The 26516-nt window shown below is 44.5% G+C and overlaps 1 protein-coding gene across 3 annotated transcripts in view; it reads left to right on the forward strand.

Annotated features, from left to right (window-relative positions):
• Window positions 1-2454: 2454 nt before the first annotated feature.
• The window catches only part of NXN (nucleoredoxin), a 127216-nt gene continuing 103154 nt past the window's right edge, over window positions 2455-26516 (forward strand). Inside the window, exon 1 of one of the 3 annotated variants that reach the window (XM_074343198.1) lies at window positions 2455-2971. In XM_074343198.1, the coding sequence (XP_074199299.1) occupies window positions 2600-2971 (372 nt within the window). In that variant the 5' untranslated portion in view covers window positions 2455-2599. The remainder of the gene's footprint in view (window positions 2972-26516) is intronic. The other 2 variants (XM_074343197.1, XM_010958223.2) reach the window with 2 other exon arrangements.

Here is a 26516-nt window from a genome sequence, read left to right on the forward strand (position 1 = left end):
TAATATGTGTGTTCTGTACCATGTCAGGCATGTTGTAGCTCCTTAACATATATTTTAAGATAATAATACTTTGCAGAATAGCCAGTTAATTCATATAACATAGCTAGCTAAGTACCAGTAGGGACATTCTCTTTAAGTGGGTCTCTCGAACCATATAAACAGAAAGAACATTTTCCGTAAATCCAAGGATGTTGGCTATTCTTTACAGGAAACCAAGTGAGTCTCCTCAAGCTTCTTCTTTTAACAAACACTCACTAGAATTACGATTTTGGAATCATTTCCATTGCAAATCCCCTCTTTTCCACACCCCTTTAAAAGGCAGCTGCAATATTTGGCATCTAACCAAGGCATGCTGCACCGACAATTCTCCAAATTTTATTTACATTTTATGTGCAGTATGTTCAAACTCTCACTTTCCCAGGTGCCAGATGCTGGTTTGGATACACTCCAGTGGAAAGTGCTTTCTTGTAAAATAAAAAAGGAAAATGCTGAACAAACCACTTCTTTATAAGACTTGCACCTAGTATACCAAAGTTAAGTACCCTAATAATGACTTCACTATTTTCCCAAAATTGCAATTCCCCCCAATTCCCTCCTTACCTACCTCCACACCAGATACTTTTCCTTTGGCCTCCATACGATGCTGACAGTCCTCTTACACCTCTTCAGTGTCCATTTGAAAACATCAGGGTGTAGGACTTTATCTGTCTGAAATGGTTTAGATGGTGTCTAGTGTAACCCACCCATAGGTGTTTCAAATATGATTTGGATGAAAAGATAAAGCATCTTAACCCATTTTCAGTATTTTAGAAGATATCTAACAACTTAACGTCTGCTATGTTAACAGCTTTTACATGTTTTCACTAACAAGTGATGCTTTCCATGTGTTTGATGGTAATACTGTCCCTGCAGTGGTACAGAACTTTGGCATGACATTAAGAATTAACTTGGAATTTGCCTTTGTGATTGGGTTCTTGCCTGCCTAAAAGCAATCCCCAATCCCCAGATACTACTTATGAAACAAGCAGCAGTGTTAGGTGAATATTAAGACAGTGAGTATCATTTTTAGAGACTGCCAATCCACTATCATGTTAAACTACACTCCTTTAGCCAGTTTATGTGGTAACATTTCACTGAGCTGAAAACCAGTATAATTCCTTGTTCTATCCCAGAAAAATTGAGAACCTTAGGCATGAAAATTTACATTTGTGCCAAAGGCTTGGGGTTATATTCTGAGGTTTAAATGAACTCTTGTAATGCATGCTATGATTTGTGTGTGTGGAAAGCCGCTGTAAAATAACAAAAATACTCCGCTTGGCTGCCAGATTTTTCTTTTTCACTTTTTCCAGTAGATGGCGGTAGATACCCAAGAAATAACTTCCAAAGAGCTGGTGGAGGGCGGTGAAAGGGGCGTATTTTCCTTTCACTGTTGGTCACTGAGCTGACACCCACTGTATTTCTGTTGCGGGTGGGCATGGTATACATTTTATTTTTGTGTGTGTGTGTGTGTGTGTGTGTGTGTGTGTGTGTGTGTGTGTGTGTGTGTGTGTGTGTGTATTTGGTGGAGGGGAGAACGGAAGATTTGCTACAGACCACCTGTTTAATCCAGGTTCTCTCTAAGCATAGGATAGCATCTTGCCAGCTGGAAAAAAATCCCTAGAATTTTTTTCAACTCAGTAGACTTGATATAAGCTATGGAACTGATTCAGGGGAGCAGCCAGCATCAATTTAGAGATGCCGCGGCATCTGTTGCCTACATTCGTGGAGATGGAAGAGACCCACTCGCTGGTGAGGAACGGCCGCCGCGACCTGGGGACGGAAATCCCACAATGCGACCTGCGATCAGACTACAAGTACTTATGGATTCCCTCCCGTGTGCCTAGCAGTAGATCAGAAGCTACACAAGAAATATGAGGTGGCGTTCTCTAGTTCTCTTGTAGTAGAGAACACAAAACATACACACAGAGGGACCTAGCCTGAAGTTACAACTGTATGGTGAAGGTGGTAAATCCTACAAGCATTATGAGATTAATGTGGTACGAAATGGCCAAAGGGTTAGGCTGTGTGTAGGGAGAGAGAGGAGGAGGGGTAGGAACAAGGAGGGGTACGAGAACTCGGGGTGGGGGGCTCGGGGAATCTTTGGAGAAGTCCGGAGAGAATTTGGAATTTGGGAGCGGAGGGGAAACGGAGGGAGGGGTTGAGGCCAAGCCCAGCCCCACGGGACTGCAGCCTCGGAAAGGCCAGTTCGGCGGCCCCTTCTCCTTTATTCACTGAGGCCCCGGGCATTCCCGACAGACCGGGGTGTCTCGGGTCAGCTTTCTCTCCAGGGCAGTCTCCCGAGCACTTCTGCCACGCGGTGGGAGCCAGCGCCTAGTGCCCGCGTAGCTGCGGCCAGTGCCGAGGCAGCCAGAGCAGCTACAAAGGGGGCGTGGCGAGGGCGTGGCAGAGGGGCATGGCGTAGGCGGGCCGGTGGGCGGGGCTCTCGTCTCTCCTGTGCCCGCCGCCGCTGCTGCCTCCGCCAGCCGCGAGGACTGAGAGAGTGGGGTCGCCGCCGCCTGCCCGCCCGGGTGCCCGCGTGCCCGGGCTGCGGTGGGCCAGGATGTCGAGCTTCCTGGAGGAGCTGCTGGGCGAGAAGCTGGTGACGGGCGGCGGCGAGGAGGTGGACGTGCACTCGCTGGGCGCCCGCGGCATCTCGCTGCTCGGGCTCTACTTCGGCTGCAGCCTGAGCGCCCCCTGCGCGCAGCTCAGCGCCAGCCTGGCCGCCTTCTACGGCCGCCTGCGAGGGGACACGGCGGCCGGGCCGGGGACCGGGGCCGGGCCGGGGCCGGGGGCCGGAGCGGCGGCGGAGCCGGAGCCGCGGCGCCGCCTGGAGATCGTCTTCGTGTCCTCGGACCAAGACCAGCGGCAGTGGCAGGACTTCGTGCGGGACATGCCGTGGCTGGCGCTGCCCTACAAGGAGAAGCACAGGAAGGTGAGCGGCGCGGGCCTCGTCGGCGCCCCCGGCCTGGGTGCGCAGACCGCGCGTTCTCCGGAGCGGAGTCGTCGCCGCCCCCCTCCCCGCGCCCCTTCTGCCGCTTCCTCCATCGTTGCGCGCGCTTCCCCTCCTGCCCCTCAGCGTCCCCTGCCTCTGCCCGTCCTCCGTCCCGGGACCCAGCCGGCTTGGGGCTCCCGCTGCAACTCCTCGGTGCCGGTGCCAGGCCGCACCAGCGGGGGAAGTTTGAAACCCCCTCGGCCCCTGGGACCCCGGCTCGCGTCCTGGGGAGTCGAGAGCCCAGTCCTCACACGTTGGGAGCCTTGCACAGGGAGTGGCTGCGCTCCGGAGTCCCGACTCGGTGACCCCCACCTCCGGGCAGAGGCGCGGGGAGGGGCCGCTTCCTTCCCTCCGCGGTAGCCTCCCCGTGGATACCTGTAGTGGTGGGGGAGGGCCCTAGCCCCCTACCCATAATGCTCGAACCAGGAAGTTTCCTCTCTTTCCCAGAGAAATCGGCTTTCCTTCCTGGACCCCCCTCGCCCCCCAGGGATGGGGACCAGGAGGGCGAGGCCGCGGCCAGGCCGCCTGGCTCCCTGGAGGTGGGGGTCGGCCGCTGACCGTGGTTTTGGGCGAGAAGAGAGCTCGCTCGTTTCCCCCTCGCGGTCCCTCCGCCCCCTCGGGCTGAACTAGTGGCCACCGGGGAGCCTTTCATTGTCTGGCTGTCCAGGCAGCCTCCCCAGATGCCTCCCGGTCGCAGGACCAGACCCATCCTCTCAGCTCTTAGTTGCTTGGTTTGTGGGCCACTGTGGTCTTGGCATACTTCGAATTAAATGCTGAACTGATCCCATAGGTGCAGAATCACCGGGAAAACGAGGATTTGGGGAAATTTATACTTCGCTGTCAACTTCTTATTACCCCCAGTTTGCCGCTGAAATTAGCTTGGATTTTTTAGTGTGTCTTTTGGATGAAAATGTCTGTTTTAATAAAAGGAATTCAGGAAATTTTGCCATGAATCAACGCAGAAAAAGTTTTGGAGTGCTCCTGCTTAATTAATGCTCTTGCCTGACGTAATGTGTGATTCCAGCCCCTTCCTTTCCTGAGGAGAATCTCAGTTTATGGAGTGGACAGAAGGGCTGGGGGTGGGGGTGGGGGCGTTTTAGGCTCCACTAGGGAGGATAGTAAGGGCATGCCATGTGTTTCTTTAACGTGTACAGAACCTTGTTGAGAAGCATGATTTAGATTTAGTGAGAGCAAAAGGCTTATATTGTGACCCCATGTGTCTTGGAGTAAATCCTCCACGGAAGCCCGGAAGGTACAGATTTGGTATTTAAAGTATGAAATACAGTTGAACAAATACAGTTTGTAAATTTAACATTGGAAAAACGTCGGCTCACTAATAACCACGCAGAGGCAAAACTTGGAGTTTTAACCACTTTTTAGGTGATCTTGCCCGAATTTGATTTATATGCCTGACAACACATGAATATGAATGGCCAGTCAGTCCTCTTTTGCTTTAAACGTGGGAATCCTTTGTTTTCCTTGGTGGTGGTTTTTATGATCCTTTTGGGGAGGAGTAATGTCCAGAAAGTGATATACCAAAAAATATTTTCATTGTTAAGACCAGTTTCTATTGTCTACCGAAGTCTGTGTAAAATGATGTCCTTATTGGGCAATACAAATGATTTCTAGCTTTTTGCAAATTGATGGTACAATGTTACAGACCTAAGGCCTGTTGTGTTTACCCCCACAAATGGGGGAAATAGAGTTGCTGGATAGTAAAAATATGGAGCAGACTGAGATGTTTTGCTAACACTTAAAGCTTTTTCTCAAAAAAGGAGAATATTTGATATGATGTAGGCCATGCCTGATTCTGTATGCTCTGGCCCGTCCCTTTGCAAGAAAAAAAGTGGTCTGTGACCCTAGCCTGGACCTACTGATTCCACCAGGATAAGGCTCTGGATGACCCACGGTGGACCCTCATTTGAAAATACAGTTCTGATTGCTGGCACATGCCCAAACCATGGTGCGCTGGCATGGTAAAAATTTATTTTTGCTTACAGTTTTTTTGAGTTGCATTCTATAGTTCACTTTGTTGTCTAAAATAAGTCCAGTTTTCAAGGAGTTTGTTTCTGTTCCTGAGTGTTCATGAATAGGCAACTCACGATCTGATCCTAGAAACATTTCTTAGTCGTGGTGATGTACCAGGGGAAAAGACATCAGCTATGTTTCTCATGGAAAACATACATTTGGAAATCACAAAAGCTGTGTATGCACTTTGAAAGAGATGTAGAGCAAATTCCTTTTCCGTAAGTTTGAGTCTTTGTCTCTCTTTTTTGAAACAAGGATTCTTAGAAGTCTGTGAACTTGTGATGCCAGTTCCATGACAAGAACAGTGAAAAACCCAGGACACCCCCAGTTCAGGGTGCTAAATGGGTGGACCCTTTCCTTCCTGTTGATGGACTCTGTCCATGTTGTTTCACCAACTATAAAAATAGCTTTAAAGGAGAGAATTTTGTTTTTACACTGAAGGGAAACCAAAGTTCCAGATTACTAATTTTTTTAAGTTCTCATTAACATTTGTTCGTAGGACCATTCATGTACTTCCCATCGGGAAAACAAAGGCTATGGTTCTAATTAGTTATTGGCTGGCATTTCTCTAAAGAAAATTGAAAAATTATGGTGGAGAAAGAAAATGCCGTGTGGTATTTCTTTTTTTCTTCTTTTATTAATTTCCCCTTTATATAGTAAAAAAGTTTGGGGATGACCATGTATGTTAAGACATATTGTTGTGCCTGACCCTGCATTTTGATTGGAGCTGTGAGAAAACACCAAATAACAGAATTCCAGCATCTTAAAAAAAAAATTCTTTATGGAAGGTTGTCCTGTTTCAACTTGCTTTAGTGGTAGGTGTAAAGGTAACTGAAGCTTGATTTTTTGGCTTCCAAGCACACCCATGTAAATAGCTGTATAGAAATTGTAATTAGATGATTATAGAACTCTGAGTGCTTTTATAAGAGCAGTTTTGTCAGGAAACATATAATCCTGAAGCGAAGGCAGTTAGATTTGTTTTAATAAGTAGGTTTGTTTTTTGTTTTGTTGGTAGGCATTTTTCAGATTTCTGGAGAGAAAATGTGATGAGTAGTTGGATAGTGGTGAAGACTTGGACTTTGGGGATTTGATCTACCCCTTTAGACTAGTGCAGATTTCTTAGTTGTAAAAAGTGGAGGGTTGATCACAGAGATCTGCTTCAGCATCACCGAGAAAAGCACTGGTTTTGGCGTTAGAGCCGCAGGACTCAGCTCTGCCTGGGCTGGGTGCCTGACAGAAGACATTTGGTCAGTTTGCGTGCCCTGACATCAAACGGCGTGGTGCCACTGGTCTTGCCCTGGACAGGTTCAGTGGGCTCTGGCTTGGTCCTGGAACTTCCTGCCCCACAGAGAGGATGAGAAAGTCAGAGCAAGAGAGCGGCAGAGTCAGGGGCTCTGGTCTGCCCACTCCAGCCAAAAGAAGTGATATCTTCCTGTACTTGTGTGGTTTGCTTGCTCTGGGTGATTCTTTTGATTCAGAAGCTTGACCAAGAATTCACCTGAATCCCTTTGGCTCTTTGGATGGGCAAGATTTGGTACCAACTCCAATAACCTTATATCTCTCCCAACTCTTCCTCAGATGCAAATACCCTTGCCACTAAGAAATGATTTCTATGACACTGAGGTCATAGAAAGCTCGTGCCATTTTCGAGGTGATAAAAGATGGCAAAAAGTCACCTCTTTGAACATTGGGATTTCCTGCCTTCCACATAAGGAGACTGGACCAGCCAGGACAAGCTTCCTCTGTTGACTTTGTTTCCAGGACTTAGATCCATCTAATAAGAGACAACAGTGTGATTAAAGTAATAAGAGCAATTTTCCTTAAGAGGCTTTTTCTTCGTTCCATTATTTGTAATGTATTTTTCAATCTCATTTTTCTTCTCTGCATAATGAAGCTGTCTAGTGTAGTGGCTGAAAATACAGACTTTTGTTCATCTGCCTGAGTTTAGATCCTGGCTCTGCTGTTTATCAGCTGTGTGACCTTGTGCAAGTTACCCTACCTCTCTGTGCCTCATCTGTAAAGTGGAGATAATAGCAACATTTGCCTTATAGGATTGTTGTGAAGACTACACAGGATAGCAGACACATGCCTGACATAGAGTCTGTGTCCAGTAAGTGCTAGTAATGATTATTTGTTAGTAAATGATCGTGAACTTTAGTAATTCATTTTACAGTGTGAGCCTTTGGAATGAGTCACATTACAGAATTGCAAAACTGTTACAAGGTATTTTTTAACTTTTCAAACAAATGACTTTTATAAGCATACAAGGAGATATGATCATGGAGTTGAAAGAACTGCCCTGGAAGAAATTATAATCGAGGAGGAAGACCTCGAAAAATGAAACAAAAGCAAATGAATATAACAAACAGGGTTCCTTGAAGTACTGACAGGGCTGATGTTTACTGAGCTCCATACTTATTATATTTGCCCATGGAACAGATCGGGGAAGCCTAGGCATGGTGAAGGGGAACAACTTTCAGACGACGAGGCACCCTTCTGGAGAGAAATTAATTACGTGCTTGGGGATCGTTTCTGTGGTTTGCCACAATCATTAGGCATGTCTTCCGCCAATCCTGGCTCCCCCGATCTGGGCAGCGTGGGGGGTGCAGGATTGCTGCTCTTTCACGTGGGAAATGGATGGTGCCAGGTCTCCGGAGCCGTAGAAACCTCACCCCCTAACACGGAGCCGCCTCCCTTCCCAGCTCTGGAATGTTGTAGGATAGGTTTGCTCAGAACTGAAGCCTTTGTGGGTGGAATACTTGTCTTCCAGGTAGTGGCTCAGGCCTGACTGACTGGCTGTCCGCAGCTCTTGTTGATTGATTTGTCCTCTCTTATGGGTCAGGTGTGATCCAGAGCACAGGGGAAAGCAGTGGGTTTTGAGTTTAGGGTCATTGATTGCATTTACCCACCCTCCCCTGCCGCCCCCAGCCCCTTTCTATCACTGTTCTTTGTGGTTTGAGACCTTCTTTTAATATCTGCACAAATTGGAGAAAGAAGGCTTTGTGTTGTATAAAGCCAGGGGTAGGGGTGGGCAGGGGGATGAACAAGTCCCTCAGTCGAAGAGTGTGGGGGGCGGGGTTCTTCTTTATTTTCTGTTAGGACCTGGGGCTCCAGGGCTCCAGCTGGCCCCGTTCTGAACTAGTCTGGACTCCTTACTGCATGACTTTGTTTCAGGAGGAGGGTGTAAGCTTGGCATTGGTTGTGTTCTTCACATTCTGAATTCCCAGCGGTGCTCAGTGTTAACCACCAGGATGCTTCGGTTTCTGTATTCCATTAATTTATCATTATGTTTATACAAAGGCACTCAAAGGGAACAGCTATAATTTCAGATCTTTTTGCTAATCCTGACTTTCGTGAAGCTCTTGGGTCCTTTTGCTTCACATCTTGCCATAATTTAAAAAGTGACTGAGTTCTTGAGTCTCAGGAGTCATCCTTGATTCTCCTCTATCCCTCGCATCGAAAGAGCACTGAGTCTTGTTGATTTGATCTCCTTAATAGCTCTTAACTCTGACCCCTTCTCTCCATCCTTACCATCCCTTCTTGAGTTCACGTTTCATCTGGACCACTGTGTACCAGCAGCCTTCTCCATGGGCTCTTTGCTTCCAGTCCTGACCCCTGATTCTCCAGAGTAGAGCTCTTCAAACTGTCTGTCGTCCAGGATCAGTTTCCTTTTGTTTTGTTAATTTCCAGTCAGTCACACATCCATACATGGCCCTATTATACATGACTCCTTCCTGCATAGCTTGAACTGCCTACAACTCCCCACTGAGTTGTCTGTGCACAGATTGGTCTCTGTCCTGTTCAACACGATGAGCCTGTTGATAATAAGCTTGGATGCTGCTAGAACGTTGAGCTGGTGTTAAGGATTCCAGATGCTCACTCTCCACTTCTGTACTTGCCCTCTTGTGGACCAGTAGCAAAGAATTCATGGACAAGCCCTGGGCTTCAGACCCACCTTGAATAGCACTGCTCTGGGCTGTTTCCAGAATGGAATGACAAGTTCAAAAGCACAACTTTGATCTTGTCATTCTCCTGCTTAAGAATTCTTCAGTAGTTCTTCATAGCCTCTGGGGTCAAATCCAAACTCTAGAGCGTGGTCCCCAACTCTTCTCCTGTCTCATCTCCCACCTGGGCAGTGTTCCCTCTCCTCCCACCTGGCTAAGTTTGGACCTTTCTAAATTCAGTCCTGGTTTCCCAGCTGTAGGAAGCTTTCCTGTTTTTTTGCTCTCTAGGTGGGATGCTTCCGTGAGCGTCTGTAGATGGAATATACGGATGTCCTAGCGCTTAACCTTTGTGATTTTTTTTTTAATGAATCTTTTTCACTTGACTGTGAGCTCCTTGAGGACAAAAAACAGAAGATGATCAGTGTTTAGGTGCTGAGAATTGGATAGTCTGGTCATGGAAAGCAAGCGTGTGACTTTCAGATGGGTGACTCGAAAACACGGTAGCTTCCATGTTATGTGAGTGGGAATGTGCACTTTCCCTAGTGCTTAGCTTGATTTTAATTTTAACATTTAATATTAGATTTGGGCCCTAACTGAATTGTGTAATTGCATATACCCATAGTACGTGGGTGTTTTTGTTTTTGTTTCTTAATGAGTGTTTTAAAGAGCACTTACATGAGCAAGTGAATGTGTAACTCCATTGCCTTGTAATTCTGTGCTCAAAAATAGGAAAAGACTCGCCTCTCCATTTTTGAAATGTCAAAATCTTGGCCATTAAAACAGTCTTCTATCTGCAGGTTTATTATTCCATACTTTTATATTTCCTGAGTAGTTTGTATTTCTCTAGCATCTTTCTTCCGAGGAACTCAAACCGCATGCATACTATGTCTTCCAGCAGCTAGTAATCAGTAGATATTAAACATTTTACTTTTTCAGAGTATATTTGAGTTGGAGAATTGATGCAAAGAGAACCAATTATTAGATCAGGGTAACAGTGTTGGATGAAAGGGCCCAACTGAACCCTCTTGAATTCATCTCAGTCCTTTCTGTTCAAGAAATTGAATCTTAAAAAATGTTCACATCAGACATTCTCCAGGGAAGAGGAGGGAGCTGAAACTTCTCTTTTCAACAAATAGCTTTCCGTGTGGATTCACTCTAGATATGCATAATAGACTCTGAAATAAGATAGAGGTAGTTTAACTGCTTAAAACGTTTGCTGAAAAAAAAAAATCTGCTCTTGCAAGGAAGACAGGAGAGCCAGAACTTTGCTGTTGCTACCTTTCTGTGGCGATGGTTTCTAAGAGTCTTTTAATGATTTGGTTTTTTCCTAGATCAGCCGGTAAAGTGCCTCCAACTCCCCTTTATCCTATGTAAAGACCTAGGGCTGCTTTCGTGCTTTTGTTCAGAGATGAAATTGAACTTCAGGTATCCTGCCGAGATCCTAGGACTAAATCAGTCCTCCCTTTTATGAGGTTTTCAGAAACTGCTGTTCTGACTTCCAGTGAAATCTCAAACATGTGCTTTCTGCTTTATGACAAGTAAGAAGTATAGTAATTGAAAGTTGCTTGAAAGCTGTTATTCTGGAGTGAAACCCTGTAATGGAAACTTTTGTTCTGTGGCATCTGTGATTAAAGGCAAACATAAATTTTTCTGCTGGTTGCTAGTCATATAACTCTTGGATCAGATAGATATACACACACACATACACACATAAGGTATTTTTGTATGAGCTACACCTCAGAAAACCCATTTTAAAAAACAATTTAAGCTTAATGTTCAGCATTCCTTTCTAATACATCTATCCTCCACTCCCCATTAGATTATTTTGAGGCAGACACCAATTACAGGTAAATTCAAGTAATATTTCTACGGTTAATAATGTTTTTATCTTGGATCATTGTTGAGTAGTCATAACAGGGTGTGGTGAGTTTTGCTGTTCTAGGGATAAGATTTCCCTCTTTGTTTCCCTAGGAGAATTTTATCCAGATGAATCGGTTTTTACAGTGTTTTATGTCTTTTTTGGTCAATATCCCTGAGATCAAAAATCGGAATGGATTGAGTAGGTTGAAAATCAGAAGACATTGCCTTTCCCCTCCCCCATCAATATGTGATCAGGTCAAGACAGTTTTCTTTTGATCGTGGTGGCTCACAGCACAGCTGCCTCATCTGTTACTCATTTTTTAGGGTTTGTTGTGAAATAAGATTGGGCAGAACAGTATGCAGTCGGCAGAATCCCAGTCTTTCCCTCTGAGCCCTGAATGGCACTGGATGTGGGTCTGAGGGCAGCCTTTTTTCACCTTTGGGCACGTACTTGACTGCAACTTACAAAATCGTTTAAACCTACGGACCTTCCAAAATACCCCCATTTGAGTGGACATTTACAATCCATTGCACAGCGGGTAAGAGTATGGACTCTGGATCGAGTTTCCTGGGTTTGAATCCTGTGTCCACCACATTCTAGCAATGTGACGTTGGTGCAGATTACCTAACGTGTGTGTCTCTAAGCTCCTGGTCAGTAAAATGGAGATCATAGTATCTACCGTACAGGGTTGTGTCATTAAGAATTAAATGAGGCAATATTTGAACATTGTTTAGAACAATGCCTGGTGTATTGTAAGTGCCATTTAAATGTGTACTCCAGGTGCTTGGTCATTCCATCCTTTAAAATGGTTATCTAGATTGCAAGAGAGAGGAATTTTCAGCTTTTTAATTTCTTTGTATGCTCTTTACCTTCAGCACCTGGCTCTTTGCTTCTAATGGTCTATCGTGTAATCTGGTTTCTCTTCAGTTTCTTACAGGGACAGCAATCATTCTTTGTCAGTTGTTGATCTGATAACATATCCATGTCTTTGAATATAGGTATGATTGCAGGCCATCTCTGTGACTAATTGACTGCCCAGTTTTTTTTTTTAAGAGTTTTTATTTTATTTTAGAATTTTTTAAAATCGAGGTACTGGGGTTTGAACTCAGGATCCCGTGCGTGCTAAGCATGTGCTCTACCAGTGAGCTATTTTGAATGCTCAGTTTTACCGAGTGGATTCTATTTTCACTTTTGAGCTGGGAGGGGAGATGGGAGAGATACTGGTCTATGCCTATTCCTCCTGCCATTTATTTATTTTTTTTAACTTTTTATTATGGAAAACTTCAAACATCACACAGGCAGGGAAAATAGTACAGGGAACCCCCAAGCATCCAGCACCCAAATACAATCAACTCATGGACACCCATTCCCTGCACCCCTCACTGGATTACTTGGAAGACATTCCCAGACATCATATCATTTCCTTCTTAAACATTTCACTAAGTAATTCTTAAAAAAAAAAAAAAAGTAACCATGATAGATAGCATATCATACCTTAAAATCTAGTAATGCCTTATTATCAGCACACATCCAGCCAGTATTCCAATTTCCCTGATTGTCTCATGTGTTTTTGTTTTTGTTTTTTAAACAGTTGGAGTTGTTTGAATCCAGATAAGGTCTACCCATTACATTTGGTACCTATATCTCTAAAATCTCTTTTCCCCTCCCCCTGACCATTTATTTGTTGTTGCCTTTCATTTACACGTTCTCTGTCTTCTTCTGGGTCTGCCCCCTTGCCACATTCTCAACTCTTTCTTATCTGTATTTTCCTCTTTAGCCAGGTCTCTAGCATATTGACTCCTGGGTTCAAAAGGGCCCTAGCCTCCTGTGGCTGAGAAGTCCAGGTGTGGGTCACCTTGCAGGCACACGTGGCTCTACGGCTGTCCTTCTTCATCCCTCTGTTCTGCTCGTCTCCGTGTGGGCCCCGACCCCCTGCCGGGGCATTTCTAGTGACCACAACATGCCACCTCCTGAGAAGACCATTCTGACACCCCCAGCTTTAGCTAGCCTTTAAAGAACTACAGACAACTTTTCTCATTTCTCAGATGATGCGTATTCCAGTTTCCTCACCCTCCCGGCCATTTGTATCTGAGCCCTGTCCAGGTTTGTCTGGGACCTCACTTAAAAAGTAGTCCCCAAACCTGAACACAGACTCCAGTGTGATCTGCACCAAGCACAAAGGGTAAGCTTATCACCTCCTTTGTTCTAGATTTTAATCTCTTACATTGTCATAGCCTGAGATTGCATTAGCTTTTCTGACAGTCACATCACTTGGTGTTGATTCACTGACCTTTTGGTCAGCAAAACTCCAAAGTGTTTTCTTGCCAGTCTTATACCTGAACAAATGAGAACAGAGTCCCAAGTTTTCTGTCTGTCACCTTTAAGAATCTGTTTATTTTTAGTGGAGGTATCAGGGATTGAACCCAGGTCCTTGTGCATACTAAGGATGCACTCTACCACTGAGCTATACCCTCTCTCCCCAGGAATCAGTTTATCTAGATTTGATGACTTTTTACAGTCTCTTGAAATCTTTTTTATGCCCCTGTAGTCATCCACAATGATCATAGCTCCGTCTGAGCTTGGAACTGTGTGGTCCTTTCCAGACTTGACTTAGTCTGGTGATGGAGTCCTGGGGCACATGGCTAGCTAAGAGTGGGCTGTTGGTCAGTTCGACCAACTTCAAATCCAGTCAGTTCTCAGTCTGCCTAATTGTATTATTCTTCAGTTCACATTTCTCCATCTGGTTAGCATGTTTATCCTAGGAGACTGTAACTGATAGCTTGCGATAACTTAGATATGTGCTATTTCCCTTTCAAGGAAAGATAGACTGAAATGCCTTGTGTTTGATGAGCCCATACTTACTTCTAACTTGATTGCTTCTTTTCCTAAGTGTTTAGGACCTGTAATAAGCTGTAGGATCTTTTTTAATTTAAAAATTTTTTTTAGTTGAAGTATGGTTGGTTTACAGTGATGTGTTAATTTCTGGTGTACAACATAGTGATTCATATATATATATGAATATATATATGAATCATATATATATGATATATATAGTCCTTTTTATATTCTTTTTTTAATATAGGCTATTACAAGGTATTGAATGTAGTTCTCTATGCTAAGCTATAGGATCTCAAGGGTCAACGTCAACTTCGCCAACCTGTACTTTGCAGCATCTCCCCCTTTCAGCCCTTTTGAATGTTGATACTCCATCCATCTGTTGGTTGCAGTTAGCTGATATTATGGGCACATATTCTCTTCCTCCAAAGTAATTCGTACTTTCTAGGAAGAGTTGCTAGGTCAGCTTGGGCATGTGTGGAGCATTGGGACATTTGTCCCCTGCAGAGGACCCTGTAAGAATAGCTGTGGCCAGATACCCCAAGAAGTCGGGGTAGAGTTGAGAGAGCCTCATTGGTTCAAGAGGCCCAGATCCTGCACTTCCTGAGGCTGTGTGGCAATAGTGGCTGCCTTGTCCCCATCCCAGCATCCCAGCACCCCCCTTCCCCGAGCGTCTCATTAGGGCATCAATAGAGCCTGAGGGAGTCTTTTCCGTAAAGCCACTTCTCCCCATCAGCGCAGGCAGGATGAGAATCGGCTGGCTAATTAATTGTGTGGCATTTTGTTTCAGAATTAACCAGAGACAGTAACTAGCAACAAAGCCACCCAGTGTCTTATGCAGATAGATTTATTTTTCTTAATATTTGACTTTTTAGGATGAATTAGCCCATTTATTTTGAACAATTTACATTATTTTAAAATAGATTTACTTTCTTCCCCAGATGCCTTTGCCTGTTTACAATTACCCATGAATCTGTTGTCTGCTTTGCAGTTTGGCCCCTAACAATTGTGACATTTCAAATGTTAGGCACGAGGATGAATTGGAATTAAATGCCTTGAAACACTTTCCTAGTGAAAATTACTGGCCTAACTTTGCAGGAGGCCGCTGGCTTCAGTGCTTGGATGCATTGTTTTAAGCTTTTACAAATGTTCTTAAGAGTAAAATACTACTTGATACCACTTGAACATATTCTCCTTCATTTGGGTTTGTGTAAAGTATTCATTTGTAGGGGCTGTGGTGTGGAACACTCTAGTTTTGAAGCACTTTTTGAAGCGCTGCTTTCCTGCAGAGGCTCAATTAATAACTTTCCCCCCTGAGATCATCTGAGTCTGTTCTTCAGTTGATTTGACCAAAGAGACAGTAGTTACTAGGTGAATCCAGACCTTTGGAACAAAACATGGTGCGCCTTCACGAGGAGAGTGGGATTTGTTTGTCGTTATGCATACACAGCATAGATTATGGCTTTACTGCTGTTTACATTAAAAAGCCATTTATATTCCTTCATTCAGCATATACTTAAACACTATCTTTCCACTATTCACTTTTTCCCATTTCCGAGAGAAAGCCAGCATTTCATTAGTTCGTTGTAAAAAGAATTCTCTTTCCAAAGATAGCCACTGTTAATAGTGTCTTGTATATTCTTCCAGAAAAAGAAGAGATACATGTAAGTGGAGGTGCTTAACTGTTTTTTTCTTTTACACAAACAGATTTAGCATTGGGAATTAATTTCTATTTTCTGAAAAGATAGTGCCTTCACATGTTAGAAAAAAATTTCAAATAAAATGAAAGGCATGCAGGGAAAAGTAAGCATCACTTCCACCGCTGACCGTAGTTGGCCTCCCTCCAAGCAGCCGCCATGATCAGTTTCTGGTAGGTCTCTTCAAAGGTATTTTGGGAAAATAGTGTGGGGAGGTTTCTCAAAAAACTAAAAATGGAACTACCATATGATCCAGCAGTTCCACTCCTGGGTGTATATACGAAGAAACAAAAAACATTGCTTGGAAAAGATACCTGTGCCCCAGGGTTCACAGCAGCTTTATTTACAATTGCCAAGATACGGAAGCCACGTAAGTGTTCATTAACTGATGAATGGATAAAGATGTGGTATGTGTGTGTATACGTATATACGTATATGTACACATACACACATATACACAATGGAATACTTCTCAGCCATAAAAAAGGATGAAATGTTGCCATTTGCAGCAACATGGATGGACCTGGAGGGCATTATGCTAAGTGAAATAAGTCAGACAGAGAAAGACAAATACTGTATAATATCACTTATATGTGGAATGTAAAAAATACAACAAACTAGTGGATATAACAACAAAAAAAAGAAGCAGCTTCACAGATACAGAGAATGAACTAGTAGTTACCAGTGGGGAGAGGGAAGGGGGCGGGACAGTCTAGGGCTGGGGATTAAAAGGCACAAACGACTAGGTATAAAATAAGCTACAAGGGTATATTGTACAACATGAGGAATAAAGCCAAAGTTTTATAATAAATATAAGTGTAGTATAACCTTTAAAAATTGTGAATCACTACATTATAAACCTGTAGCTTATACAGTATCACACAGCAACTATACTTCAACAAAAGGAAAAAAAGGTATTTTGTGCATATATAAGCATGTATATGTGTGTGTGTGTGACCCTGACACACACATACCTTTTTTTTTTTTAAACCAGGCCTTTTATGTAGATCTTGCTCATATATTTGGCTGCCTTGACAGGTGCCGGTTTTTCTGTCTCAGGCGGGCAAAGACTAGAAATGTCATTATACAACCCTCTGATAACTTGGTATCGTGTCTGCCTTGGTAATGAACCCAACAAAGATAGAGACAAGGAACAGAATCCCTCCCAAACTACCAAGGTCCCCAGAAGGAAAATGACTTAGCCTGACATGCTTACTGAGCACAGAGAGCTAAGGAGACCTTGAAAGCAGTTTCTCTGTCCTCCGAGAGGGGCCCCCTCTAGAACTGACATAAAGCGATGAGAAGACAATGTCGGTGAAATTCCCACTGCTGTGCCCTGCCACTTGGATAGAACTAAGAGGTTCCTTCTCTGAGGCTGTCAGTCTCCCCTTCCAAGAGTATTCAGATTTACACAGGGACAAAAGGCTTCCCCAGGCCAGCCTCTTGGATTCTGCTGTGCCTTTTGTGGTGACTAATTATTAGGCGACTTGTATTTAGTATAAGTTTTTGTTTCCTAAAATGTGCTGCACTTTTAGAAAACCCATCACCTCCAGAATCCAAAGTTAAGAAATAGATAAAGTAAGGTCCAGTGACTACTATTTTCACTATAGAAGGTCGGATTTCATTATTAGGCCGGATTGTTTTAGACTGTGAGCTCGTTGAGATGTGATTTCTGCCTCTTAGAAAAACTCCCCTACAGAATCATAGGAATGCATCTGTTGCTTTGAGAAAAATGTACAAATTACATCAGAGGTCTTTTTACCCAAATCACACACACACTTTCCCTTTCCCCTGAATATTCCTTTTTCTTTTCTGTATGAGGCAGCTGAGATTATCACTCCTTTGGTGGTAGATTCATGTAGGCAAGTCGCTTATGAAAAATCAAAGGGTTGCTATGGGAATTAAATAGATTTAGTAAATAGATGGATAGATAATTGAAATTATGAAAAGCAAACTTTGCAAAGATCTGGTGAACCTTTAAAGCGCCCTTGATTTAAGAACAGAAAGGGAATTAGTGTCAGTTTAGAAGTGAGGATATTTTCTGAGCAGATAGTCATAAGTGCAGACTAAATGTGTCAGAATGAAACTAGTGATCTTGCCTCATCTTACCTTCATGAAGGTATTCTTCAAAGCTGTATGTAATAGTAAGATGTTAGAAATGTCCTAAATGTTCGTCACAAAGTGGTTAAGTAAATTACAGTGCTCAGAATCATGTTGAACATGATTTAATGGCCTTGGCTGGAACATAAAGCCATACTTCAGATATTGTATTCAAAAAAGCAAGATCCCAAATCACACAGACACCATTTAAACAGACATATAAGAAGAAAGATTGAAGTAAATACCCCAAATTACTTATTGTTATGTTAAGGTGGTTCTGCCTTTGGATAATGGGTCACTGATTTCCAAATGTTCGGAATGTAATCACTTAAAAAAAAATTGAAGTATAGTCAGTTACAATGTGTCAATTTCTGGTGTAAGCATAATGTCTCAGTCATGCATATATATACATTTTAATGAGAAGTTAAGTATATGTGAAGAATATCATGGGACTCCTGCCTGAAAGAGTGGGCATCCAGTTTTTGAATGCTTCATTTTTTTTCCTTATATATATACTTTTTTTTTTTGGTGGGGGGAGGGAGGTAATTAAGTTTATTTATTTATTTATTTTTAGAGGAGGTACTGGGGATTGAACCCGGGACCTTGTGCATGCTAAGCATGTGCTCTACCACTTGAGCTATATCCTCCCTGCAAATGCTTCATTTTATTTGTTTATTTTTGCTTTTTTTAAAAATTGAAATATAGTTGACTTACAATATTGTGTGAGTGCTTCGTTTTAGTTCAGGGTTCCCTCCCACCCTTTTAATCGAGGTAGCAGTTAGAGAGAGGCATCTTCAGAAGGTTAGGTAACTTGCTTATTATTGCTTATCAGGCAAAGAAACATGGGGGGAAAGAATCAGCTTGCAGCCACTTACAATCCAGAAAGCTTTCTGGAAAGAATGAGTTGAAAATGACCTTTTCAAATGAGGGGGAGGGGAGTCCAGTGGATTAAGAAAGAAAGATATTCTGGATATAAATAACCGTGTGGGAATGAAGGGGGAAAGCTGAGAAGGAGAAAGTTCATTTGATCCAGCTCAAGAGTGAGCATGAGATGGAGAGAGACGACGCGTGTTGGAAACTTGATGAGTGACAGAGTCTCCCTGTGCTCGATGGGGAACATTTTTACCTTTCCTAAGGAAAACAAAAGTTCCTTTGGCAGATGGTCAGGAAAATACGCTGTCTGTGATGCTGATTGGGAGATGTGATTTTGTGCGTGAAGATTCTGGGAAAGCCGACTGCCGCGGTCTGTTTGCAAGGTGATGGTGGCCTCTCTCGGGGGCTTGGGCTTGAGATGAGAAAGGAGGCCTGGATTCCAGACATGCCATATAGTAAGAAACAGATGCTTTTTGTACCAAGGAGGCCAAAATCGAGCTAAAGAACCTCATCCTGGGTCAGGTTGCAGAAACACGTTTTAGATATGCTTCCTTAGATGGTAAAGAAGAAATGCTGGGTTAATGGCTTCTGTTTGTTAAATAAAGGAAAGGAAATTAATCTGGGGATTTTCCACTCCTGTACAATGTGGAGGAGAAAGGGATCGGGAGGTGATGATGACAGAAACTAAGACGCTCTAAACTGGATTTCTGACTTCGTATGTGTGTTCATATTACGAAAATCAAGTTTGCGCTTTTCAGGGCTTTGTATTAACACTGCTCATCCTTGGTCAATCACATGTGTTTTGAGTATCTGATTTGCCTCTGAGAGTGTCAGGATGCAGAGAAATTAGTGACAGTTTCTGTGCTCAAAGGCATTGATAATTTAGCTGGGGAGATAAGGCATCGTATATATGACATATACATAGGTATATATGAATGATATATATGATATATATTATAAACTTAGAGTCTATATAGGATGACGTCTGATGTGTTGGTTCTGATAGGGCTGGGGTTGTCAAGAAGAGCTCCGAGAACTGAAAAGTCCCCCGACCTGGTCAGACAGCAGCCGGAGAGGCCGAGCTCTCTCGTGGATGGCCTGGTGCAGATCCAGCTCTTCTACTCTCTGGCGTTGAGACCTTGGGCAGGTTACTTTACTCTTCCCAAACCTCAGTTTCTCCATCTGTAAAATGGGAATGATAGTAGTATCTACTTATAGGGTTGCCGTGGAGGTTCGAGATGGTGGGCAATATAAGAGGTCCCTCAGCCTAGTGCGAGGCACACGGTCCTCAGTCAGGAGGGGTGACTATTGTTCTGTTCTGCCAGACCAGAAAGTTCCTGAGGGCAGGGACCCTTGTAAGGTTCATCATTGTATCATTCACATGTAGTACATTTGGTAGATCAGATTGATACATATTTGGCACAGATATGTACTGAAATAAAGAATGGATGACCAGTTGATAGGATTCGGATAGAAATAGGAATGACGGTCATTAAAAATAAACAAACAAACAAACTAGCCTGATTACTCTCCCCTCACAAAGCAAAAACAAAATAAAAGTCAAAAAAAAAAAGAAATGAAATTCCAAGCATAAAGGTGAGTTGAAGTTAAACAGAGGCATGCATTCTTTTGTCTATTTGTGCTGTGATGACGATTAAACAAAAGCTCTTGTTACATAACGTTGGCCCATGTGATCGAATGTTAAACTGGAAAGGATGTTGGGGATTAGGTCGCAGCCCCCTTCCTTTACAGATGAGAAAACTGAGGCCCAGAGAGGAGGCAGCCTCTTGGCTGACCAGCCTCCTCCAGGTTCCAGCCTCCAGGCTCTCGTTGCTGGGTCAGTAGGGTTCCTTGGCTTTCTTCCTTGTGGCCCTAAAAACAAAAAAAAGGCCAACCAGTGTCTGTAAGCTACTGCCAGATTTTGCTCAGAGAACAGTGAGATAAGCATCCTGAAAAGAGGGAAATGCCGCAGTCCTGTTTTTCCTGAGTAATTTTGTGTATCTTGGCTTCTAGGACTCGGTCCCAGGAGCCTGTTCCTGTGAGCAGAGCCCTTTTCCTGTGGGAGGGCTGGGGTCAGGCCCGGGGTGCCGATCAAACCTCCTCTCTGGAAAGTCTCCAGTGGCTGAAAAAACAAGCGTGTGGCCACACTGAACAACAGCCCTTCAGAAGGGGATTACCAGGGCTGGAACACGTGAAATGTAAAGAAAGGATTTACAAAGAGCCAGGTGCTTCAAGTTGTGCATCTGGGCTGATGAGACTCAAAAGTGTTAAAGAGAAATTCCATTCGGATGACTCGGCCGCCACAGTATTTTTTCCTCCTGGGCCAGCAGGGAAGGGAGAGGAGGCCCGTTACCCCGGGGCCCTTCCCGTGTTGACGGACAGCCTGGATCTGCACCCCTGGCAGCCGGCCCTGGGGCCCGGGTCACGGGAATTTGCCCCGAGCTTCCAGGAGGTCATTCCAACCTGAGCAGGAAGATGGAAACTGCCATGGAGACAGGCACAGCACGGGACACATACTTGGCTTCGGCCTTGAGCACTTGGAAAAGGGGCTGCCGGGTCAGCTCAGCTATTTCACTGTTTTACTAGAGGGAGAATTTACATGTTCTGAAAATTAGGAGTGAGAATTGTTTCTAAAGTCAGTCCTTACAAATGCCTCATCCTGGTGTGCATTAAAGTACCGGCAGAGACCCAGTGCAGGTCCTCTTGAAGTGATTTGCAGTTTGCTCTGCGGAGTGAGGAGGTGCGGCACGGAGCTCTGGTGACCCTGTGCATGCCTGGCCACGCCCTGCATGGTGACCATATGACCATGTGCAGAGCTGGTTGTGTTTCTGTGTGAAGACACCATATTCAGTCTATGTTGATGATTCAGTAATGCTGAACTTACGGCCCAGCACTGTAGCCCATGTCTGAACGAAGCTGATCTAACACACATTTTTTCCTTAAGGCACATGCATCATAGCCTTCTTGTGCTTGGGGACACTAGACAGCACTTCAGCACGATGCTTGAGAGCCATTTCAAACAGTGAAATCACCAAACACACATACACACAAAAACACAAATGCAAAAAATATGGCACTACAGAGAGTTGAAGTAAGAAGGCAGAGTGTGGCCTTGTTTGACCTCAGCTCGGAACACGTGTGGTGGGTGACACTGATTTTTCACCACCTTGTGCACAGCTGAGAATGACCACGACTGATTCAGGGATTACAAATAAATTTTGTCAAGTGGGCAAATTCGCAGATATGGAATTAGTAAATAACGAGGATCGATTGTGCCCATTTTCCCAAAGTATTACGCTAAACATGCAGAACAGCCTCTATAATTTAATACTGCTTGGCTTTGGGGCCCAGTCCTCCAGCAAGTTATCCTAGCCCCCCTCCACATTTTTAATCATGTGGTTATTTTTTTAAAAATTAGAAAATACAAATCTGCAAAAGGAAAAATACATAAGAACACCCAAATTCCGCCAGCCAGAGATCAGCATTGTTTAGATTTTAGTGCCTATCTTCCCAGAGTCTTTTCTAATTGTCTGTACTTTCACACATTTTATATATATGTACACATACATGAGTGTATTTGAAACAGTGTCATACTGTACTTACTGATATGGAATCTGCATTTTGCAGTTCCTCATTGCTGGAGCTTAAAATGAAGGTAGTAATTAGGTTTATTTTTATATTTTATTTATTTGTTTAGCAGAGGTACTGGGGATTGAACTGAGGACCTCGTGCCTGCTAAGCACACGCTCTACCACTGAGCTGTACCCTCCAAAACGAGAGGCAGGAGTGAGGGTTGAGGGGCAAAGCTTTACAGGCATGTGGGGCAGAAAATGAAGGAACGTCAGGGTGTGGACTGAGTCCTGACAGGGGCCACTGATGGGTTCTAAGTAGGGACACTCCCTAATCAGATTAGATACATAACCATGGTAGCTGTGTAGACAGTAGACTTGAGAGGAAGAAACTAGAACCACGCTGTCCACTATGGGAGCTACTAGGCCACGTGTGGCTGTTAGCACTTTGTCTGTGGCTGGTCCTGAGATGTGCTGATGTTAAATATATACTGGATATTAAGAATGTGGCACAAAAAAAGAATAGAATATATCTCATTAATAGTTTTTTTTATACCGATGGCATGTTGAGATGATCATCTTCTGGATAAGGTGGGTTAAATAAAAAGTATTATTAAAACTAATTTTACTTGTTTTCTTCTACTTTTTAATGTGGCTACTAACATTTTTTAAATTGTGTATATTTCTAGTGGACACCACCGGACCCAGAGGGAGAAAGATGAGGGCTTCCTCTCAGGGTCGTGGGGATGGGAATGGGAAGGAGGGAGTGGATTGGAGAAGCATTAGGAGATGTAATTGATGGCTTTCTTGGCTCTGGAGGGTGCTGTGGACTGAATATTTATGTCCCTCCCAAATTCCTGTTGATGCCCTAACCCCCAGTGTGATGGTATTGGGAGTGGGAGCCTTTGGAAGGTCATCAGGTTTAGATGAGGTCATCAGGTTGGAACCCCCATCATGGGATTAGTGCCCTGGCAAGAGGAGGGGTTCAGACCTTGCTTCCTAACCTCCTAGTGTGAGGACACAGCAAGAAGGCAGTGGTCTGCAAACCAGAGTCCTCACCCGACACTGAATCTGCCAGCCCCTTGATTTTGGACTTCCAACCTCCACATGTGTGAGAAATAAATGTCTCTGGTCTAAGCTGCCTGGTCTGTGTCACTCATTAGAGCAGACTGAGCTGACAGAGTGAGGCAGGAAGGAGTTAATGTCATCAAGGTATGCCACCAACTGAGGCAGGGAAAATGGGAGGTAAAAGCAGTAGAGATGTCTATCTGTCTGGCTGCTGGATTCCAGCAATGTGGAGGGGTAGGTCTCTGCCTGGAAAAGATGGGTGAATCACTGGCACATAGAGCCGTGAAAGGGACTGAGGGTCCCAGAGAGCGTGTGGGGAGAGGAGGGGGGTCTTGAGGGGAGGTTCTGGGGAACCCCAGCAGAGACCTGGCAATAAGACTGCAAAGGAACACAGAAAGGAGCACAAATAGGGGGGTCAGAGTGCCCAAGGGAAGGTGCATCAGAGGGGGCGAGCAATGGTGTGAACATGAGATGTCAGAGAAGTTTGCAAAGTACCACTTGGATTTCTCAGTTTAGGACTGGTACCATAAGTCTTCCTGAATCCATTTCTGTACTTTACTATTGTTAATAATAATACTTCACATTTTACAGCATATACTTTGTCCCTGGCACAGCACACAGCACTGTAGGCTTCATACAACAGCCTCATGGGGGTAGCTACTGTTACTATCCCCATTACACAGAGGAGGATACCGAGGCACAGAGTCGTGGAGTCCATGACCCCTGCAGGGCTCCAGCGCTGATTATCCAACTCCAGCCCCCACGGTGTGACCTCAGCTTTTTTGCAGCTCTTTCACCCTGGTCAAGAAGTGGGTCACTGCGCCTTCTGCCTCAGTCATGAGTCTCTTAGGCCACACAGAAACTCTCCCCTTCCTCGAGGGCTGGCCTGGTGGGGGCAATGGAGATGGACGGCAAATGGGGGAGAATTCTGCATTCCAGTGCGCTGAGGTCAGCGCATGCACGCGTGTGCGGGGTGGCACTGATTTCCAGGGCTCAGGCTTTGCTCCTGGGACCGCCTGGCCCCTTCTGTCCATGCTCTCTGAGCAGACTAGCCTCCACTTCCCAGATGCCCCATAGCTTTCCTGCTTCCCATCATTTCTGCCCTTATGGCTGTTCCACTAAAGAATCCACGGGACCCCAGGCCCGGGGCAGAGTCCATCCCTCTGGGCCAGGACTTGCTTTCTCAGCGAGGAATGCTGCCCCCACCCCCAGCCCTGCCCAGACTCATGCCTGAGGTTTTACTGCTTTCGTTCACTTCCATACATGGAAACCGGGTTGCCAGCCTCTGCCGGAGCAGGAGGTTTGTTTCCCCACGGCTGACAGACACCCCCCTGGCTCACGTTTAAAAAATGTACTTATTGAAAAAGACCCTGGATTTAAGCACCCGTGTCTCTGCCAGAAGAGAACTCAGGCATCTTAACAGAGAGAATAGGCAGTAAAAATCGCAGTCTGGTCCTTGAGTGCTGTGGTCACAACACTTACCTCCAACTCCGTGATGGTTAGAAAGTTCTCATGATGGGAGCGATAAGCTTTTATATCTTCACATAGGTAAAGAAGCTTTGAGGGTGGGGAGGAGATCCCACTTTATAAAGAGATATGTGCATATTTATTAACATCTGAGCATACATATATTTTTCTCACTGATTTGAAGAAAAGAAAAGAAAATCGTGAGGGGGCCAAACCAAAATAGAGTTGTGCTCTGATGCAAGGAAGTGGCAAAAACAACCCACACCTGGGCCGTCAATCCTGTTGGGTGTAGACCTTGCCGTGGCCCCTCAGCCAGCTGATGTATATCTATTTTAAAGAACTCTGGTTCTCTTAAGGAAATGATTTTTATATGCACAGTGCTAGGGTTCTGGGTGGTTTGCTTTGGTTTCATAAATGATCCATGTAAAAGTTAGACTTCTTAAAAAGTAATAGCTGACAACAGTGGACCCGAAAGTAGCTTTGGGGAAATAATAAATGTGCAGTTCTTACGGGGCTGTCTTGACTGGTCGGTCGTGTTATTTGCTGGTCCTCTGCTTCCAGATTTACCACATCATCCGCTGTTTTGCCTTGCTCCCATTTTGGGTACAGTTCTCTGAATATATTTTGCTGGATTTTCTTTGTAGTCTGCCTCCCATCTCTGAGATTTGTTATAGTGGAATCTGAATTATTTGAAAGCTGTAATTCAAGATTGTAAAATTCTGGAAGCACGTAACAGACTTTTTTTTTTTTGCGGGGGTGCAGGACTGGATGAGGGGGTAAAAAGACTGATGCTGGCCTGACGGCTTGCCCACCCCACCTTCCCCCCAAACACTAGATGCTGTTCCGGCCTTAGATAAGATCTTAAAAATAAAATTGAGCCTTCTAGTTCCTTCTTATGATTTATTTTGAGCTTAAAAATAGCAAACCTTAAACTTCTTGATCTCTGTGTTCGCCCCTTCCCCCACCAGATCCCTTTCTTTAATTGTATAAAGAGATTTTGAAATTCTTTCTTGATTCTTTCCTGCCTCGAGGGTAAGGGGTGATTCAGCACCAGCTTTATTGCTGCAGTCCATGATGTTGATCTGAATTCCTTCTCTTGCTCTTTTGCGAGTTGAAAGATTCCCTGCTGTGACAGATGGATGTGTATTCAGAGGGCATTGAATTTGTAAGGTGTATGGGACTGCCTTTTGAGTTAAAGGGCTTCTTTTAAGCAACCCTTTCCCCCCCTCTCTTCTGTTGAAAAAAATGATTTCTTAAACATCAGGCTGTCATCAACCCACTAATTGTTTTGCCTCCAAGTGGGACCAATACTTGGGGCAAATTACTTCTGCTGTAGAGCTGTTTGGCCTCAGCCTTATCCTCCCCGAAGCTGCCGACCAAATGGCTGTTCTCACAGGGTGCTGGGCCTGCACATTGGGGGCGAAGGACGGATAATGTCTGCCTGTCCCAGCCCCCCTGCTGCTCCCAGGCTGCATCCCGAGCCTCCGGGGTGGGTGGAGGGTCCTCACTCTGCTGCTCTTTCCAGATTGGGGAAGGGAGGTGGGGCTATAGCGCAGGGGGCCAGTGGAGGGAAGAGGAGAGTCTCTCTCTGCTTTCCCTGCTCTGAATCGTGGATTCCGCATTATTGGAGGGAATACAGTTCTCAGCCTCAAAGTACAGTGGGCAGAGACCAGGAATGGCGTTGGAATCCCAGTTCTGTTAGGTTTCCCTCGAGTGCTTGTTCCAGGTGGAACATCAAGGGGTGATTTTCAGCCCCAGCTGGTATTCAGTCACCCAGATTCCTAGGGCTTGTTCATGCTTATGTCCTAAGTCTCTGTCAAAGGTTAGAAAATAGAAGAGACACTGAAAGGGATCTGTGTTTCCAGAAGAACGGGCAAGAAAAGAAGCCTGCTCTTGTACATTTCCTAAGCACAGAAAGTCTATGTGGAAATTCCCCGTGCTTCAGGCAGTCAGGTGGCAGCAGGGACCTGAGCTTGCCACCTGACAGCAAAATCCCAAGGGGCTCTTAAAGGACTCTTGGGGAATAGATGAGCATTTCCTAGA

The sequence above is a fragment of the Camelus bactrianus genome, chromosome 16 (genome assembly GCF_048773025.1).
Source record: "Camelus bactrianus isolate YW-2024 breed Bactrian camel chromosome 16, ASM4877302v1, whole genome shotgun sequence".
NCBI lineage: Eukaryota > Metazoa > Chordata > Mammalia > Artiodactyla > Camelidae > Camelus > Camelus bactrianus.